Source organism: Eretmochelys imbricata, chromosome 4 (assembly GCF_965152235.1).
Source record: "Eretmochelys imbricata isolate rEreImb1 chromosome 4, rEreImb1.hap1, whole genome shotgun sequence".
NCBI lineage: Eukaryota > Metazoa > Chordata > Testudines > Cheloniidae > Eretmochelys > Eretmochelys imbricata.
Window position 1 is genome coordinate 122,904,833 of NC_135575.1, and position 21,495 is coordinate 122,926,327.

At 40.6% G+C, this 21,495-nt stretch overlaps 1 protein-coding gene across 1 annotated transcript in view; it reads left to right on the forward strand.

Annotated features, from left to right (window-relative positions):
• Positions 1-21,495, forward strand: part of HTRA3 (HtrA serine peptidase 3) — a 38,708-nt gene that overhangs the window by 4,527 nt on the left and 12,686 nt on the right. The window contains exons 2-6 of the mRNA XM_077814659.1: positions 13,255-13,354; positions 15,481-15,703; positions 17,240-17,434; positions 20,102-20,134; positions 20,795-20,909. Of these exons, the coding sequence (XP_077670785.1) occupies positions 13,255-13,354; positions 15,481-15,703; positions 17,240-17,434; positions 20,102-20,134; positions 20,795-20,909 (666 nt within the window). The remainder of the gene's footprint in view (positions 1-13,254; positions 13,355-15,480; positions 15,704-17,239; positions 17,435-20,101; positions 20,135-20,794; positions 20,910-21,495) is intronic.

Below are 21,495 nucleotides of genomic sequence, written 5' to 3' on the forward strand. Positions count from 1 at the left end.
TCTGTGGTCACTCGATTACAGACCTAAAAGTTGCAATTCTTCAACAAAAAAAACTTCAAAAACAGACTCCAACGAGAGACTGCTGAATTGGAATTAATTTGCAAACTGGATACAATTAACTTAGGCTTGAATAGAGACTGAGAGTGGATGGGTCATTACACAAAGTAAACTATTTCCCCATGTTTATTCCCCCCCCCCCGCCCCGCACTGTTCCTCAGATGTTCTTGTCAACTGCTGGAAATGGCCCACCTTGATTATCACTGCAAAAGGTCGTTCCTCCTCCCACCCCCCCACCCCGGCTCTCATACTGTTAATAGCTCACCTTAAGTGATCACTCTCATTGCAGTGTGTATGGTAAAACCCATTGTTTCATGTTCTCTATGTATATAAATCTCCCCACTGTATTTTCCACTGAATGCATCCGATGAAGTGAGCTGTAGCTCAAGAAAGCTTATGCTCAAATAAATTTGTTAGTCTCTAAGGTGCGACAAGTCCTCCTTTTCTTTTTGTTTCTAGTGCATGTGGCATTTCTTCCTGGCATCCTCCTGTGTTCACTGTAATAACTTAGGAATTTGGAGCAGTGGGGTAGAGGTTACATTTTTTTTCCAAGTAACTGTTTTTGTGTTCCCGTTATTTGGCAATTTGTTTCTGACCTGGGAAAACGTCAACTCCAATGTAACATCTGGTTTAGAGTGAAGTTCTGATTTTTTTTTTTTTTTTTTTAAATTCTACAGCTGTGCTGACTGAAGCTCAAAGTGACCAAGTGTTTCGCCCAAGGTCAGACAGAATCAATGGATGAGCCAGGCGTAGAACTCAGTTATGGTTCTTTTAAAAACAGTAACGTGCTATGGCTGTCATAAAATATTTTAAAAGACAGTAACTGTTCAAAGTTGAAGTCGTGTTTCTACATTTTCTCTGTTTGTGCAGGGAATCTGGCTGCAGATTGCTCAGAATTTGGAGACACTGACATACTTATAAAGTTGATCCAATTTCACTCCACCAGTTGTATATAAAATAATATCCAGACTAACGATAGCTTTACCAAGTGGTTTAGGTTATATCTTACAGAGTATACCATGAGGAGTAACCTTGGAACTTCTGCTGCTTTGCTTGTCAGCAGTTTGACATATGTACGCAAAGTTAGGTAGTCACTATAGTTAGCTAAGATAGGGAGATGCAACACTGGCTGTACTTTCTAATGACATACATCTGTGATAAGTGTGGTTGGATAAAAATAGGGCTGGTGGAAGACAGAGGGAGGAAGAATACATGTCAAAAACAAAGGCCCAGAATGACTGAGTGGGTGAAGAGTGCTCATTTTTCTGATCACCTCTGCTCCTTCAGAACATTCTTTGGTTGAGAAAGGAGCATGAAGGACCGCACAGACTCCTATACCTGGGCATGCCGAATCCAAAGAACTGAGTATCATAGATCATTTGTATATACAAACACAGCTATAAGCACCAGATCGTGCTATCACTATTGTTACTGTATAATGGCTTGAGCCTCCAAACATGAACAGCCTTACTCAGGTGAGTAGCCCAAGTGACCATGGGACTACTTGCAGAACTTGGGCTCAGGCCATAATGAGCAAGTAATTTGTTACTGATTTAATACAGTGCAAATTCATTTCTTTTCTTAGCAAATCAGCATTTTGCTACAGCTCTTAGTTTTTAAATGAATGTCTTCTATTGTGTTTTCTATCCCAAATATACAAAGACAAGCCATCCAAAAATTAAAGAGGCTAGGACTTTTCAGCTTGGAAAAGAGAAGACTAAGGGGGGATATGATAGAGGTATATAAAATTGTGAGTGGTGTGGAGAAAGTGAATAAGGAAAAGTTATTTATTTGTTTCCATAATATAAGAACTAAGGGCCATGAAATGAAATTAATGAGCAGCAGGTTTAAAACAAATAAAAGTAAATTCTTCTTCACACAGTGCACAGTCAACCTGTGGAACTCCTTGCCTGAGGAGGTTGTGAAGGCTAGGACTATAACAGGATTTAAAAGAGAACTAGATAAATTCATGGAGGTTAATTCATTAATGGCTATTAGCCAAGATGGGTAAGGAATGGTGTCCCTAGCCTCTATTTGTCAGAGGGTGGAGATGGATGGCAGGAGAGAGAGATCACTTGATCATTACCTGTTAGGTTCACTCCCTCTGGGGCACCTGGCATTGGCCACTGTTGGCAGACAGGATACTGGGCTGACCCAGTGTGGCCATTCTTATGTTCTTATGTTTTCCTCATTGTTTTAATAGCAGCTTAAACCTGCCTGGAAAATAAATGGTTTGCAATCAAAGATGCAAACCCTTACCTTCCATTAAAGTAAACATAATTAAGTTGTAATTATATTACTTATGCTCCCAATAAAGTCAATCAAAGTATTCAAATGACTAAAGAATTGAAAGATCAGGCTCAAATTTTGCAGGTGTATCACATATGTTTTGTATTTCTCTTGCTGATTTCTTAACTATTAAAGATATTTGCATGCAACAGGTTCTTTAGAGCGCCTTAGAATTCATGTGCTGTTAATAAAGTATCCCCTGCATGAAATCATAATTCTCTGCAACATCAGAGGTGGTTTCTGTGTGAACAACCCTGATATATATGTAAATTTATATATAAATAGATTTCTATGATCTGGAGAACGGTAGAAAGGAACAGGTGAAGTCTTGGAAATCTTCTCGTCATATAAATACATTTAGCAATAAAAATCCAGGTACGAAAATCAGAAAAAATAACTAATACACTGTGCAAGTAGAATTACTATTCCTAAATCTGTTATATTTCAGAATAGTGTATGTGCTCAGTATACTGCATATCCATGCACACACATATTTATCATATATATTTAATTATAATATGTAATATTTCAAAAGTTACTTATGGGGGTAAGTAGCTCTTCAGGGGCTTGATCTAAAGACTATTGAAGTTGATGGAAAGAGTCCCTTTGACTTCAATCAGCTATGGATCAGGCTCTATGGTATTAATCCTGCAAAGATTTATGCACAGAGGAACTTTATGCCATGAACAGTCCTGCTGAAGTCAAAGACTACACATGGCATGAAGTTAACCATGTGATTCAGTCTTTGCAGGATCAGACCCTAAAAGATGAGTTGGCTACAAAGTTTAAATTCTTGAAAAGAGAATCAGAAAATATGTGACTACAAATCTATCCAGCACAGCTCTGCCTGCGACATTGAGGTTTACCGACTGTTTGTACATGTGAGTAATCTTGAGGCTACAACTTGGTATATAATTACTTTAAATTTTTGAGGAATAAGGCTAAGTGAGAGAAATACTGGAGTCTTTTATTAGTATTGCTGTCATAAGAGCCTCCAAGAAGCCTATGACTGTATATTTTAGTTAGGGCAGCCCATTGCAAGGTATCAACTGGAAACACAAACTCTAAGTCTAGGCCACTTTTTTTTTTTTTTTTGGACTGGTTTTGTTTAGTCTGGGACTGTTTTAAAACATTTGCTTTGAGCTCTTGTGGGTGAGAAGGGAAAATATTATTTAGTGACCAAAAGGACATTTAGAATTTGATATTTTCTTGTTCTGGTACAGAACATCTAAGAGGAAAGGGACATTTTGATGATTTTATTGCTTTTATTGCTTGTGAAAAAAGATCAGGCAGAAAGGCAAAGTGAAGCTCTCTCCTTCTGAATCTAGCTAGGCAGCAAACTGTCCTCAACTGGAAGGTATCTTTCAATCCATCTCCATCCTGCCTTTGTTACCTTGGCTAAAGACTGAGAAAGCCCATTTCAGTGTTTGTTATAAGAACATAAGAATGGCCATATTGGGTCAGACTAATGGTTCACATAGCCCAGTAGTCTTTTGACACTGGCTGGTGCCAGATGTTTCAGAGGGAATGAACAGAACAGGGAAATTACTGAGTGATTGATCCCCTGTTTTCCAATCCCAGCTTTTGGCAGTCAGAGGTTTAGGGACACCCAGAACATGGGGTTGTGTCCCTGACATCTCAGCTAATAGCCATTGCTGGACCTATTCTCCATGAACGTATTTAATTCTTTTTTTGAACCTACTTATACTCCTGGCCTTCACAACATGCTCTGGCAAGGAGTTCCACAGGTTGGCTGTGTGTTGTGTGTAGAAGTACTTCCTTGTGTTTGTTTTAAACCTGCTCCCTATTTATTTCATTGGGTGACTCCTGGTTCTTGTGTTATGTGAAGCGGTAAATTACACTTCCTTATTCACTTTTCTCCACATCACTCATCATTTTAAAGACTTCTATTGTATCGCCCCTTAGTCGTCTCTTTTCTAAGATGAACAATCCAAGTGTTTTTAATCTCTCCTCATATGGATGCTGTTCCATACCCCAGATCATCTTTGTTGCCCTCCTCTGTACTTTTTCCAATTCTTTTCTAATATACCTTTTTTGAGATGGGTCGACCAGAACTGCATGCAGTATTCAAGATGTGGGTGTACCATGGCTTTATTTAGTGGCATTATGATAGTTGCTGTTCATCATGCCGTTTTCATCTGTGCATGTTAGACATCCATTATAATAATATGTTGCCTGAAACATGACATAGTCTTATATTGACCAAGACTTTATGGTCAATGCACAGCTATGCAACTTAATCTTAATTCATCAGAAAAGCTGCTGGGGATCCTATGGTTCCAGCAGATGTTTCTGTTTTTTAAGCAGACGCATAATCTTTTTATTTCTTTTTCATTTCTTTCCATGAGCAAATCCAAGCACAACAGGGACAGTGCTTTCCTCCAGTGATCACTTCTGTCAGTTTGCAGTCCCCCATAAGCCTTAATAATACAGCTAAACACACAAATCTCTTCAATTTTAGACTTTAAATAAATTCTGAACCTGAATTTAAGAAAAAATGTGAAGACCACTGTGACGGGTTGGATCACAGAAACCCCCTAGGAGCTGCCACCTGATGTGCCAAGACTACTTCTGCTCCTGCTCTCCTGCCCAGTCAGCTTAGGACTTCAGTGTCTTGCCTGGTTTGAGCCAGACCCGCTAGCTTGCTGCAGACCCAGACCCAGGTCTGAACCATGTCCCCTAACAGCTGTAGGCTTAATTGAAAGCAGTTTACAGAAGTCTGCCTCTCTTTAACACTCAGATGCTCAACTCCTAATGGGTTCTACACCCCAAATAAATCCATTTTACCCTGGAAAAAGCTTATACAGGGTAAACTCATAAATTGTTCGCCTTCTATAACACTGATAGAGAGAGATGCACATCTGCCCCCCCCCCCCGTATTAATACATATTCTGGATTAATTAATAAGTAAAAAGTGATTTTATTAAATAGAAAAAGTAGGATTTAAATGGTTCTAAGTGGTAACAGACAGAACAAAGTGAATCACCAAGCAAAATAAAATAAAACAGGCAAGTCTAAGTCTAGTACAGTAATAAAAACTGAATACAGGTAAAATCTCACCCTTACAGATGTTTCAATAAGTTTCTTTCACAGACTGAACACCTTTCTAGTCTGGGCACAATCCTTTCCCCTGGTACAGCCTTTGTTCCAGCTCAGGTGGTAGCTAGGGGATTTCGCATGATGCCTGCCCTCTTTATTCTGTTCCACTCCCTTATATGGCTTTGACACAAGGTGGAAATCCTTTGTCTCTCTGGGTCCCCCCCTCCACCCCAAAATGGAAAAGCACCAGGTTTAAGATGGATTTCAGTACCAGGTGACATGGTCACATTTCCTGTGAGACTCCAAGCCTTCATTCCTCGCAGCCTGACCTACAGCAGCCATCCACAGTCAATTGTCCTGGCTGATGGGCGCCATCAAGGTTCCCAACCACCATTAGTGGCCCTTATTTTGCATAATTACAATAGGCCCTCAGAGTTATATTTCATATTTCTAGTTTCAGATACAAGAATCATACATTTATACAAATAGGATGACCACACTCAGTAGATTATAAGCTTTGTAATGATATCTTACAAGAGACCTTTTGAATGAAGCATATTCCAGTTACATTATATTCACACTCATTAGCATATTTTTATAAAATCATATAGAGTGCGTCACAACCACAAATTCTTACTAAGCACAAAATGTCCTATTTTAATATAATGTATTACCTCCAGAAAGGTAATGAGCCTCATTTTGCTCTCACTCTTACTAATAGGCTAGATCCTCTGCTGGTATAAATTTCCATTGACTTCTCAGGGGGTATGACCATTTACTTTAAAATGAACTAAGTCTATTTATTCTGTATCCTGTACCCTCTTTTTACTCTAGATTTCCCCTTCCTCCATTTTAGACTTAATGGCTATGTCTACACTGCAATTAAACCCCCGCAGCTGGCCTGCGTCAGCCGACTTGGCTCATGGGGCTGGTGCTGCGGAACTGTAAAACTGTGGTGTAGACATTTCGGCATGGGGCTGGAGCCTGGGCTCTGGGACTCTTCCCTCTTGTGGGGTCGCAGAGCTTGGGCTCCTGTCTGAGCCCCAATGTCTACATTGCAATTTTATAGCCCCACAATCTGAGCCCTGTGAGCCCAAGTCAGCTGACACAGGCCATCCATGGGTGTTTAATTACAGCGTAGAAATACCCAATATCTCACTCCCCATTTCCACTTATTTCTGCCACACACACACACTCTCTCTCTCTCTCTCTCTCTCTCCCCCACTTTATTTTACTGAAGGAAGAGACAAAAGTATAAACTCACCATCAGTTGTTGAAGGCTCACCATCAGTTGTTTGTAACTAATGTTAATAAGTTACATTTTGGAATCTGTCATTCCAGCTGGTCCAGATCAAGCTCTCTCAGTACGTGATCCTGCGTACATGCACTATGTTCCCGGCATCCAAGGCCTGGACGCAGTCTTCTGCTGCTAATTAGTATAAAACACTTCTACAAAGTTATAAATTTTGCTTCTCCAGCCAGTCATAAGGGAGTCACTAGAGTCAGGCTCTGAATCATCCTCATGGCTGGAGTATACTGTCTGCAGTGCTTCTAATATCTGCTGGCCCAGGGAAAGAGGGGAAAAGTTGTTTCCAGGCTAGGTGGTGCTCACTGGTACAGGACTGGCCCACCTAATTTTGTCAGTCCCCTCTCTGTTTGTGTGACTTTCCCTTTATTACCCCCAGCTTTGTCTTCTTCCCTTCCTCTCCTACCATATGTTCCTTCCTCCTCTTCAGTTTTTCTTTCCCTCCTCCCCTAGATCAGTGGTGTACAAACTTTTCCAGTCGTGCCCCCACTTACCATGCACGGAATTTGTCATATCCCTCCCCCCCAGTATTTTTAATCTGAAACTTGAGTTTTTTGCAAGTTGGCAGAAGGAATGAAAAAATAATTTTTATTACTAAATTTATAAGACCAGCTAAAAGTTATTAGGAAGTAGTAAACACAGAGGATTACAAACTGCAAATGTAGATTTAAAAAAAAAAAATTCAAATGAAAACAAATTAACCACTTGTATGGCAATGTGAATAGTGGTATTTGTTAATAGCACTTTTCACAGCAGACTTACTAGCACCCCATCGCCACCCTTACCTCTGCGCTGCTGCTGGCAGCACCACGGCCTTCAGAGCTGGGTGTCTCTGAAGGCCGCACCGCCACCAGAAGCAGCACAGAAGCAAGGGTGGCGATGGGGTGCTAGTAAGTCTGCTGTGAAGAGTGAAATTAATAAAGTGTCTTCATGCCCCCAAAGAGATTAGGCCCTATGACGGTGTCCCCTGAATAGATATGTGGACACAGTTGGCAACAGGCTTTGTTGCAAGGATAGGTTCCTGGGTTAGTGGTTCTGTTGTGTGGTTGCTGGTGAATATTTGCTTCAGGTTGCGGGGCTGTCTGTAGGCAAGGACTGGCCTGTCTCCCAAGATCTGTGAGAGTGATGGATTGTCCTTCAGGATAGGTCGTAGATCCTTGATGATGCACTGGAGAGGTTTTTGTTGGGGGCTGAAGGTGATGGCTAGTGGCGTTCTGTTATTTTTTTTGTTGGGCCTGTCCTGTAGTAGGTAACTTCTGGGTACTCTTCTGGCTCTGTCAATCTGTTTCTTCACTTCAGCGGGTGGGTATTGTAGTTTGTAAGAACGCTTGATAGAGATCTTGTAGGTGTTTGCCTCTGTCTGAGGGGTTGGTGCAAATGTGGTTGTATCGTAGAGCTTGGCTGTAGACAATGGATCGTGTGATGTGGTCTAGATGAAAGCTGGAGGCATGGAGGTCGGCAAAGTGGTCAGTAGGTTTCCGGTATAGGATGGTGTTTATGTGACCATCGCTTATTAGCACCGTAGTGTCCAGGAAGTGGATCTCTTGTGTGGACTGGTCCAGGCTGAGGTTGGTGGTGGGATGGAAATTGTTGAAATCATGGTGGAATTCCTCAAGGGCTTCTTTTCCATGGGTCCAGATGATGATGTCATCAATGTAGCGCAAGTGGTGTAGGGGCATTAGGGGACGAGAGCTGAGGAAGCGTTGTTCTAAATCAGCCATAAAAATGTTGGCATACTATGGGGCCATGCGGGTACCATCAACTGCTGGAAATGGCCCACCTTGATTATCACTACAAAAGTTTTTTTCCCCCCGGCTCTCCTGCTGGTAATAGCTCACCTTACCTGATCACTCTCGTTACATTGTGTATGGTAACATCCATTGTTTCATGTTCTCTGTGTATATAAATCTCCCCACTGTATTTTCCACTGAATGCATCCGATGAAGTGAGCTGTAGCTCACGAAAGCTTATGCTCAAATAAATTTGTTAGTCTCTAAGGTGCCACAAGTACTCCTTTTCTTTTTGCGGATACAGACTAACACGGCTGCTACTCTGAAACCTCCCCAGTTTGAGCATCACTGCCGTAGATCACACCTGGAAAGCTGCTGCCATCCATAATGCTTCCTTAGTGGTCCAATAGGAGCAGCCATGTGTAACTGATCCATTGTTTGCGAGATTCACTCTGCTGCTGTGGCTGCTGATTCTGGTGGACTAGGGAAATGCTGCACACAGGATCCTAGGCACAGACACAAAGGGTGAATTGGTGCAGTTCTATTGTTTTAAATGGAGCCATGTTGATTTTCATCAGTAGAGATATGGCCTACAGGGACACATTTATCATTGGATTACTATAGTTTTGTGGCAGTTTACACCAGCTGAGGATCTGGCCCTCAGCCTTTCAAAGAACCTATAGGAAGATGTGATAATAGTATTATGTCATGTCAGGGCATGTATTCATAGATTCATAGATACTGAGGTCAGAAGGGACCATTATGATCATCTAGTCTGACCTCCTGCACAACGCAGGCCACAGAATTTCACCCACCCACTCCTGCGAAAAACCTATTACCTATGTCTGAGCTACTGAAGTCCTCAAATCGTGGTTTAAAAACTTCAAGGAGCAGAGAATCCTCCAGCAAGTGACCCGTGCCCCATGCTACAGAGGAAGGCAAAAAACCTCCAGGGCCTCTTCCAATCTGCCCTGGAGGAAAATTCCTTCCCAACCCCAAATATTGAACTTGCATGTAAGTATTTAAACTCTTATAAGTAGATTTCATTAGAACAAAATGAAATGTACTACAGAGTCAAGCAAATTGCCTGTGATTTGAAAGTCAAATGAATCCCATGTAGCAGTACATAAAATAAACAGCAGTATACACTGCTTATAGCTGACTGACCTACGTGATCCCTGTTTGCAGTATCCCCTTCAAACAAGGTACTGGAGCAAGTCTATACGGTCAGTTAGAGAGATTATTCAGAGTGCATGAGAATGAACATAAAAATAAAAGGTTGCATCTAACTCTGCCAAGTCATTCCATCTATTTACACAATCATATAAATTTAGCTTGCTGAATTAAGTGTGGTTTCCACTAAAAAGCAAATCCTGCTCCAACAAAAGAAAAACCACAGCTGATTGTTACTACTATGGGAGTTCTATGGAGAAATGCCCAATTGTCTTTCAGTTGGTTTAATCTGTGAGAGGTTTCTTTCCTTGGAACACTTCGCTGGTATTTGTGTTACAATTGTATCCACTCCATACAAAACTCACGTTGCACTAAAAATCCAAGTCATTTTACCCAAGCCATCAGGAGTGAGCTGAGTTGTAACCTAATGAGGGCTCCTGGTTCTTGTGTCACAAGACAAAAAGAACAGAAACTCCTGATCTACCAGCTCTCTACCATTAATTATTTTATCATGTTATCTCTTCTTTGTCTCCTTTCTAAGGTAAACAGTCCCAGCCCACTTAGTCTCTCTTCAAATTAAAGCTTTTCCATGTCCCTCATCTTTTCCGTCACTCTTTTCTGAACTCCCTTTAATTCTGCCCTAGACTTTTTGAGGAGGGGTGACCAGCCCTGCACACAGACATTCAGGCACGAATGCCACCAATTTATATAATGGCACTATAACAGCTTCCATTTTACTTTCCATCCCCTTCCCTATACATCCTAACATCCTGTTTGTTTTTTTGGCTGCAGGCTGAACAGTGAGTCAAGGCCTTCATTGAGCTGGCAACAGGAGCTCCCTTTCCTGAGTTGTTACAGTTAATTTAAAACCCTGTGAGGTGTATGAATGGTTTCATTTTTTCCTCCAGTGGTGCATTATTTTGCATTTGTCAACAATGAACTTCATTAGCCATTGTGTTGCCCATTCACCTACCTTGTTTAGATCCCCATGATGCCTCCTAGTCTTCTCTTTGGACTTCAGTAAATAACTTGGTGTCATCTGCAAATTTTGCTACTTCACTAATCAGCTGCCTTTCCAGTTCATTAACACAAATATTAAACAGCACTAGACCTGATAACTGAGGCACCCCATTGTTCACATTTTGCCAGGATGAAAATTGACCCTTGAGTCCTCTCTTTGTTTCCGGTCTCTTAGACGTTTTTGGTCTACGACAATACTTCAACTCTCACCCCATGACTACTTAGCTTCTTTAGTTCCTTCTAATGAGAGACCTTGTCAAAGGCCTTTTGGAAGTCTAAATAAATTATGTCAACTGGTTCTCCTTTATCCACTAGTTTATTGACACGTTCAAAGACTTCTAATAGATTAGTGAGACATGATGTCCTTTTGCAAAATCCTTACGGGTTAGACCATATCATACCGTGATCTTCCAGTTGTCTTATTATTCTGTTTCTAAAGATTATTTCAATCAATTTATCAGGCACAGATATAAGGCTAACTGGGCTGTAATTCTCTGGATCACCTCTAGAGCTCACCATTAAACTTTGGTGCCCACGATAATCTTTGAACTAAGAACCAGATAGAATATCAAAATATAGGAAAATGTTTTAAATTATTACTGATTCCTTCTCCTATCCCTCTTCCCCCAGCCCCGTGTCTCTCCTTCTTCTTCCTCCTCTGTGTCAGCCTCTCTCTCTATTTTTCCTTTGTTTCTGACTCCCTTCCCCCCAACCTCTTAGTCTCCCTACTTTTATTCTTATTCTTATTCTTACTCTCCTTCTGGGTCTGTCTCTCTCTCCTTCTTTAAAAGTTAGGTAAGCAGCTGCAGAAAGAAAACAATGCAGATTATGCAGAGAAGTGCTTTATCTGTGCCTCTTGCTTGTTACATTGGCTAGGCTAAGAAAAGTCTAATACATTTCAGTAGTCTCTTCCATTCATATAGCATTTTTTTCCCTGAAACACTACATAAACTGAACATATTATGGAGCCAATTCAACCTTGAGCCTGAGCTGAGCTCAGTGCAGGGACTGAGGAGGAGGCATAAAAGATCAGACCTAAACAGAATGGGCCTTACTTCTGTTCTAACAGTGAGCGAATAGGCTGTGTTCCATTCTCATTCAATCCACATCCTGCAAGAGTCCCTTACGTACCAGCTGTGATGGAGTAAGTTTTATGATGTGTACTGAGCCCACTAGTTCCTTCCCATAAGACATGGAACTGCAGCCATTGCACCAGATCTGAACTAACCTAGAGATGAAAAGAGCTGTGTCTCATTACAAATCCTCTGAGCAATCCGGTACTCTCAGAGTTTATTTTAAATCACTACGCTGTGTACATATGACAACAATTGGGGTAGCTGAAGATGTAAAAGAAAGCTGCGTTTGATTTTCTGACAGTGTTACAAACAAGATTAACTCTTTATCGGTTTAAGTACAAAGTTTACATTTACCCTGAAATGACTATACTGTGTTCCAGTGGGGAATGCCTTATTGTATTGATTTCTATTACCTGTTTAGACTCCACCATGGTTTTGCTGGGTGGGAAACTAGTCACAATTTTGGTTACAGGTGTGACGTGTGATCTCCTCTTGCTGTTCTGTGAAGAAAATCAGCTCAAACTTTATTCCTATTCTTGTGCATATTCCTGCTGACTTAGATCCTGAACCTCCAATGAGATTCATTCGCGTGGAATGCCATTGAAGTCATTGGTACTCCCCGCCAGCATAAGGCTCTGCATAAACACTTCCCTTTGCAGGACTGGAGTCTTAGTCATTATTGGAGTGTACAATTAAAGTTGTTTACAAACAGCTTCTACTATGCTAGGAAATTTGAGAAATGTACTATTTGCCATTGCAAAACATTTGCAACAGAGTTTATTATAAAAGTGGTGAGAAACAATTGTCCATGTCTTTCCTGTAATTTCTTTGGGGCAAGACTATCTTCTACTATTATGTTTGTACAGTGCTTAGCACAATGGAGCCCCGTTCTCCCTAGACACTCATAATAAACATGATTAATTAAAATGTAGCAGTACAGATGTTTCCAAACTTCAGTGTCAGTAATAATACTGAAAGCCTGGTGGCTGTGGTGTTTATCTCAGAGCTATTCTTCCTTTTATAGAATTTCATATTTTATTCATGTTTCTTTTCATAATACTGTCAAACTTATTACTGAATTATAATAACAGATCATAAGGATTTTGGTAGATCTGCTTTCATTTGATATTTTCACAGTGAGTTCACACATAAGCTTTTGGGGCAAGGACTGTCATTTGCGGTACTTTAGTATAGTGCCTAGCATAGTGGGGTCCTGACTTGGTTAAGATCTCTAGGTGCTAATGCAGTAAAAATTTTAAATAACAATTATGACTAGTTGTGAAAAAAAAAAAACAGCCAGACAAGGCCATCACTACATCTTGTGAGTTCCAGTTAATCTAGGAAGTTCTTAGCCAAATGGCCTTGTCCTTTTCTCAGGACAAAACAAAACACAAGCAATTTTTAAAAGTCTCTTAATGGCTTATATGCCTTTCCCCTGTCTGGCTGGAAAATGTCCCCATTTGAACTATAGACAAATTTATCTCATGTGATTGGTACAAAGGGTATTTTCTTATTAACATACCCATTTTTTCTGCTAGTATAGGTCACCAACAGCCCAACAGCCCAAGATACAAGTTTAACTTCATTGCAGATGTGGTGGAAAAGATTGCACCTGCAGTTGTTCACATTGAACTTTTCCTGAGGTAACTTTTTTTGACTGTGTGTGTGTGTGTGTGTGTGTGTGTGTGTGTTCTAACTGCATTGTTTAGAAGCATGCCAACACATGATTGTGTTGCCAGTAGCGGACTAGTGCTCTAGCAGAAGCCTGTAACTGGTAAAGTTTTCTTAGAAACCAGCAATCTCCCGTGGCCAGACAAAGATAAACAAAACCAAAGTCTTGCAGGCGTGTTTTTTCAAATGATATCTCAACCACCCTGGAGCAGGATCTGTCCAGTGTTAATTCAGCTACGCTTGCATGTAGGAAGGAATCCTGGTTTTAAGTGGTAGTGCAAATGGATAATAAATGATACTACTAATAGTACCTCTTAACATCTTCACAGTACTGTACAAACATTAACTATCCTCACAACCTTTGGATTATATGGAATAAAATGAAGCTATCATATTTGTTTTTGAGATTCATTCAATCTTGATTTGGACAGAACGTAAAATATGAACCATTCCAGTGGAAAAAAAACGTACACAAAAAGCTAAGCTGGAAAAAGGCTGCTTACAGTGAGAGCCTAAAGAACATCACTATATTTACTTTATCCAAGAGAAGGTTAAGAGGCAAGCTGATCAGGCACTATAAGTACCTAAGTGGGGGAAAAAATATCTGATAGGAGAGGACTCTTGAATCTATTTGACAAAGGCATGATAAGAGCCAATGGATGGAAGCTGAAGCTTGATAAATTCAGATGAGAAGCAAGGTGCATTTTTAACAGGTAAGGTAATGAACCATTGGAACAGTTTACCTAGGGGTCTGGGGGTTTCTCCATCACTTGAAGACTTAAATTAAGTTTGGATGTCTTTCCACAAGATCTGCTGCAGCTCCAAGAGAAGTTACAGGCTTGATGCAGGAATCATTTGGTGAACTTCTATGATCTGTGGTATGCAGGAGGTCCGACTAAATTATGCTGCCTGTAACATCTATGAACCTATTAATAGTTTACAGTTTTCGGTCATTTGCAAAAACTCTAAAACCCAAGACCTGTTTGCTCTCTCTGTGTATATATTATAAATCCTTTCTCCTTTCCAGAAAAGAAAACATTTGCCCCCGAGTCCTTGTAAAAACTCAAATCTGATTAACTCCTCATCCCTCAGTGATGTGCGATGTATTAGGCACTGATTGAGCCCAGGGCTGGCTGCACTTCAGTGTTGCTGTATGTACCATGGGCTTCAAATAATTTCACAGCCTGGACTGCATCTTACCAGGGAGACAGATTCCTGGACCAGCTCCCCTCCCGTTTGCTATCACTGGAACCATCTCCATTCCTATTTGCATAAAACACCTGAAGTAATGGCAGCAATTGCTTACCAGGAAGAGTCATACTTAGAAAAATCTTTAATGTATCTGTAACTGTCTTCAGTGCAGTAAGTGTTTCTTCAGTTTTCTAAATCACACCATTTGCTTGTTCCCTTAATTTTGTCTCCCTTTTCTATCTCTTCTTTCCCCTTTGTGCCCCCTGCTCCAGTCTCCTATCCATGAGTACCTGCTGCCATTTCCTCCTCTTTTTTGCACAAGCTGCCTTGCTGCCTGGGCCTTTCCCCCTTGTTCCCCACTCCTACCAGAGGCGCCAGTCCCACTCTTAGCTCCCTCTGGTGGTGGAAGCTCTTGTTTCCTGCCTTCATTTTCCTCTCACGTAGCAGCAGTGATGAGTGGAGTCAGACGGGCTGATCCTTTCCCTGTATTCCAGCTACCTTTACTGGCATCCAGGCGCCTTCTTTGCAATGAAAATTCAGATACCTGTAAAAGTAGCTGAAAACAAAGGTGCAAAAGGACCATGTGACCTTCCAGCTCTTTGCAAACTGCTAGGAAAGTGCTCCACAATCCCACATTTGAGAATCCCTGGCATGACATTCATTCGAGCTGGTCTAACAATGGATCCACGTTTTTGTGCAAATTTTTTTTTTGTCAACGTTTTAAAATTCAGTATTTTTTTTTACCAGATCTAACATCAATGATAAAGTGCTTTGGGATTCTTCAGAGTGACAGATGATCTATATGTATGAGCTGCTACAAACTGTAATAAGCCTTGTTAAATAATAATATTATTATTCCCCACAAGCTGTTTAATGTATGAGATATTGTTGTTTGTTTCTGGTACAGACATCCTCTCTTTGGCCGAAATGTCCCCTTGTCCAGTGGATCTGGGTTTATAATGTCAGACTCGGGTTTAATTGTAACCAATGCCCACGTGGTGTCAAGCAGCAATGCTATATCAGGGCGACAACAGTTAAAAGTGCAGCTGCAGACTGGAGATACCTATGAAGCAACAATCAAAGACATTGACAAGAAGTCTGATATAGCAACAATAAAGATTCATCCTAAAGTAAGTAATCTAAGAGGTTAAACGAATCAGACTGGTAGCCTCAGCTCAGTTGTGTTTTAGGCACAGCCTTGTTTGTTGGAACATATTCTTAAGAATCTCTTTCGAAACATGTGTGGAATTGTTCATTATTAATGTAATGCAAATTTCACAGTGCAAATGAACCTAATATATTTTTAAGAGCAAGTCATCGTGTTCACATTTCTTTGCTCCAATCAGGAATTAACAGCGAGAGAGATTGCAAAATAAGCAAACAGCTTTCCAAGGAATTGTTTATTAGCAGATCTTGTTAATATGATACAGGGCAGATAAAAAAGGGAAAAAGAGAAGGTTCCCATTTCAATGACTAAATATATAGTCAAATCAAAGGCCCAGAACCAGTGATTTCAATGCAGTGCTCTGAGTTATATCACTGAAGATCTGGCTCAAAATGTGGAATATTACTATTCGTGGAGCATCACCGTGATCGTTAACAAAAGTATGGTTCTTCCAGTATTTAGACCTGAAATGGTTCTATCGTTGGGCAGAAATTGACCAAATTGCCTCATGGAAACTTATTTTGATTGTTGCCTGGGAATACTATATATCTCATTCACTAGTATTTGCTAGTCAATGTGAAGCCTAATATAAATTGTAGATGAAATGTAAGGAATGGACTGCAGCTGTAGGCCTGGAAAATTTCACGTCTTGTTCATAAATTATTTCACTGTTTCTGGTATGGAAGCACGGATTAAAAGAAAGATGCAGATTCTGCATATTGGAAAACATAACTGAAGACGTGAGTGTGACTGTGTTTGAAGAAAAAAGTCCTTTTGATGTTGGGAGAGTATGGGGATATCTGAAGTGAACATCCTCTCTCTCAAAAATAATCTGCTTTACTGGGACAGTTTAATACTTGTAGTTAAAGGCTCCATCCTGCATGAGGGTGGGGTGCACAAGAGGGGAACATTGGTCAAAGGGGAAGAGCCAGCCTGCTGAGAGCAGACTATATGATGTGGTTGTACAGAGGGGAACCTGCCATAGTACACAAGAGTCCCCCAGCAGTTACTCATTGCTTACATGCAGCCAGGCTCTCCCACCTTTACTCACATTAGGTGATACCGTACTCCGCAAATAATCCCGTTGATTTCAGTGGTGCTACGTAGGCAGTAAGATACTGCACAATGTAAGTAAGGATTGCAGAATCTGGCTTATGGTGGGTTGCACATCATGACAAGGGTCATCCCATGGAAAATGCATGAGTTTGTCCCAGAATCCTGTTGGGGCTGATTCTGCCATCTACAATGATTGCAAGGCAGCTCCATGAGGACTGAGCCCTTTTCTTCTGAAGACAGTAGCAGGAAGCAGCGACCTGCAGCGCATTGAGCTGGCCTGAGCTGTGATATCCTGACTTCCGATGGCAGAATTGCTCTTCCGCTGGACATAGGTGGCAGCATATCCTTCTGGTCTGTAGCTAGGGTTTGGGCCTTACATTTCATTTTGAGTAACCAGCCATAAACTGACAGTAATTCTGTTTTCTTCCTGTTTTTATTTTAAAAGAAAAAACTACCCGTATTATTACTGGGCCACTCGGCCGATCTGCGTCCTGGGGAGTTCGTTGTGGCTATTGGGAGCCCTTTTGCCTTGCAGAACACTGTGACAACAGGTATTGTCAGCACTGCTCAGCGAGATGGAAAGGAGCTAGGCCTGAGGGACTCGGATATGGATTACATTCAGACAGATGCCATTATCAACGTAAGTATTGGGTAGGTGAGGAGTTCAGAAAGTCACCAGATTTATAGTCCTGGAACCTTGAAATTCCACTGGTGCTGCAGGGAATAACTGCCCTGTTAGATGAATTCCACTGAATAAAAGGGACTTCCTATAAAATAAATTATGCCCTCTTCATGCATAACAGACAGATTATTCTGTGTCTGTGGGTTAGACTCTGACCTGAGGAAGAGAAGGTGCATAAAATGCCCCACCCTAGCAATAGTCCTGGGAGGTATTATGAATGAGAAGCACCCCTTGAGGTTGCAATCCCCCCCCCCCATTTCTGCCTTATTCCAGGGAGCATATGTGCAATGACATACGGCTGGTATAGATCAGCAGTGAATTATCATGCTCCTGTCTGCACTGGCTTGGCTACTACTGTGCCAAAGCTCCATTTTTTCTCTACTCACCCGTTTATTCTTTCCCTGGGTAGATCTACTTACCTGTATGTGCCCAGTTTTAAGGTTCAGGGATCCCACAGGGACTTAAGGAGAAGTTCTTACTCTTGTTCTGCCATATAGTCCAAATGAGAATCTAATCCTAAATCACTGTAACAGCCTGAGACTCCAATCAGGATTGAGGCCCCATTGTCTTACGTGCTGACCAGACATATGAGGGGCTACAAGGGATGATGGAAAAAGACTAAATTATGCCCTGAGATACTTGCATGCAACTTCTAGTGAATTTAAGGGGAGATGACAGCTGAAGTCTGCCAAAACTTTAAAACAAAAATATTCTCAGAAATATGTATTCACTACATTCAGACAATGTACTCAGCAGAGTAAATTAATAGTATTTAGCCATTTACATGTGCAAAGCCCTTTGTAAATATTCATTATTTCTCACAACACCCTTTTGAGGTGGTTGTATCAAAGAATCTGGTTTATACACTGGGAAGAGGTTCAGGGTGAAATTTAGCAGCCTAAGTCCCATTAACTTCTAAATCACTGAGGCACTTTAAAGATTTTATTTGAAGGGGCAAACAGCAAGTTGGTGGCAGAGCCAGGATTAGAACAGGATTTTCTTGACTTTATCTCTGCCCCCAAAAGCTTCTGATCCAGTTCCGACACAGGCAGCTTCTGATCCAGTTCAACACATAATACAAGGGCAAAGGTGATATTATAGTAGGCAGGGCTTAAATTCTCATAGAATATTTCCCAGAGCCCCCCACTGCCACCCCCCCAAGCATGCTATGAAAACTCTATGGGGTTTGAAAATATTTACTGGAGCTCTGCTCTGGACAGCTGTGGCTGAATTTAAGCCCGAGAGTAGGGAAGGAAAGAAAAGACAGGAAAAAGCGACATTTTGAGTTGTTCTTCCAACAGACAACATGGGGTATGAAGATGATCTCTGGCCTGGGGAAGCAGTAAGCTTAGTTAACTAACTCATTCCTCCTGAGCATAGGCAGAGTCTGATAGTTGCTCTATTCAAAAGCATTCCTGTTGCTCAGCCAAGACACTTCAGCAAGAATGCGTAGCTGCCTTGTGAGAGGAGAGACCAAAGAGGGAATGGGCAATACTGTAATAAACTGAACTATATTGTATATGTACATATGGGTTTTTTACCATCAAATTATTCTGGCATAGGACAGCAAGTGAAAGGTTCTCTGGTTCTCTGTTATTGTGAAAGCTTTTGCATGATTCAGGGTATTGTATCTGAAAAAGCTGCTTTCATGGCTCAGTTTTCCACAGTCAGAAATAATTCAGATCTGTTACAAATGATTACTTGAAAAAGATATACCATGAAATTAATAAAAATCAAAGTAGATTTATGTTTTATTTTTCTGAGAATAAACAGCGCTTTGCCCAGTGCAATCAACAGGTAAACTCTTAGATGGCTCGTATTGCTATTATTCATCCATTGCTTGTTTATTTTGACTGGTAGGTTGCTGCTCTTGGCTCTTTGATAAACTGGCCCAAAAACTTGGCCCAACTCAAAAACAAATTTGTGCAGCCAACAAGTAGATAGGCAAGTGACCTCTACACCTCCCACTTCCTGCAGCTCTCTGCTTTTGGGGATTTTTCCTTGAAAGTCTTCAGATGCTGGGAAAACTCAAAACTGCTTAGTTAAACAGTTGCCACATTTCCCCCGCAGAGCTAGCTGCATATCTATGATTAGTAAAGCAACCCCTGTGTCTCCTTACCTACCTCACAAGGAGATGCAGTGAGGTTTAATTAATGTTGGCCACGTTCTTTTTGCTCCTTGGGGAAAGTAGCTGACAGTATCACAACCCGATCTGCTGATTGACAGGTCTAGGTTTTATTAAAAAAATATTGGTTTATTAAATTGTACTGAGATGTAATTTGCTAAACATGGATTAAATGTTTTCCAACTCTTTTTTGTAACAATACCTGGGAGAATAAAAATATGGTTTTACACTTTAGAGACTTTCTTTAACATTTCCCCTAATATTAACCCCAGTTTAGAACCTGATCCTGCAAAGAAGCAAATATAATCCTAAGGATTCATCACTTGGATTCCTTTGCAGAATCAGGCCCTTTGATTCTCAGTTCTTTATGGTAGGGATTGTGTCCTTCAGTGCAGTGCCTAGCTCACTCTCAGGTGCTAATAAATAACACAATCTGAAGTGCGATTTTCCTTTCCTGCCGTAAAATAACAATTTAACATATTCTGCCATTATATTTACAGTATGGAAACTCAGGAGGACCTCTGGTTAATTTGGTAAGAACGGATTGATTTTTTTTTCCTTTACAGAACTGGCGTACTTATCTCTTATGTTCTCAGTGAAGATGGAATGTCCAATATATTATACACATACACAAATCTTACATCATTAAAGTGACAGGTCTTCAAGAAAAAATCACTAATGGCTAAATTGTCAGATAATGGCATATAAGTTATGCCTGTGAAAAACATCTATATGTGTCCAGTGTGGCTGTAAACTCTCCCTTTGCTAATGCAAATCTGGAAATTGCACACCTAACTGTATGTGCAGAAAGACATGTATCTGACGTGCGTACAAATGCCCATTTTCTGCTTGGAAAATGGGCAAGTGCACATTTTTTGCACATAGAACTTACACGTGAAGGTCTGAAAATGTGTCCCTAGAAGACAAGTAAAGAAAAACAATTTGATTCAAAGTGAAGAATAATTTTATCGTTATTTATTGTATCACCACTACCATCTTTTGGGTACCTTTCTCAAAACCCATGAAAACAATGATAATAGGAAAGAATAGCTTCCCCAGTAAATCATTGCTCTACTTCTCCAGATTGTGAGTAACTGACCTCAGTTTACTTTTTTGAAAAGTAAGGCCTTAGGCAGTGGGATTAACCTTGTAGTCCTTTACAGACAATTTCATTGGCTGTCTTCTTTCCACAGGATGGTGAAGTGATTGGAATAAACACTTTAAAGGTTACTGCTGGAATTTCCTTTGCTATTCCTTCTGATCGCATTTCTCAGTTCCTCACAGAGTCACATGACAAGCAAAATAAAGGTAAATTCTTCAAGCAACGCTGGCTAGAAAAAATACCGTTCTAAATGATACTGCGAACTCGTATTTCAGTAGTTTGGTCTGTGTTAACCAAAAAAGAAATACAGTGACTGACTGCAATGTGCAGCATATCTATTGTATTTTTGTGGCTCCATTTCTATAATACCTCACAATATCTAATGCATTTATCCTCACTAGTCCCCTGTGGGGTAGATATTATCCCCTTTTTTATGTATGGTGAACTGAGCAAAGAGAAAATAAGCAACTTGCAAAAGGTCATTCAGGCCACATGTGGTAGAGCAGAGAACTGAACCTGCATCTCCTGGGTCCCACGCAAGTGCCTACTCATTGCATCATTCTTCCTTTCTGTTAGGCTACTCTACTGTACTCTGTATTATAGAATAGCACCATGCCAGCAGTAATGTTGAACGACAATAAAATTAGTTCATAGAGAACCTTTCATCCTGAAGGGATAAATTATATCCCTATGGAAACACATAATAACGTTATAATAACTAAAAGAATTAAACATTATTTTACATTTTCCTTAATTAGTACCCAGTTCTAAGAGGCAACTAACAAGCCTCAC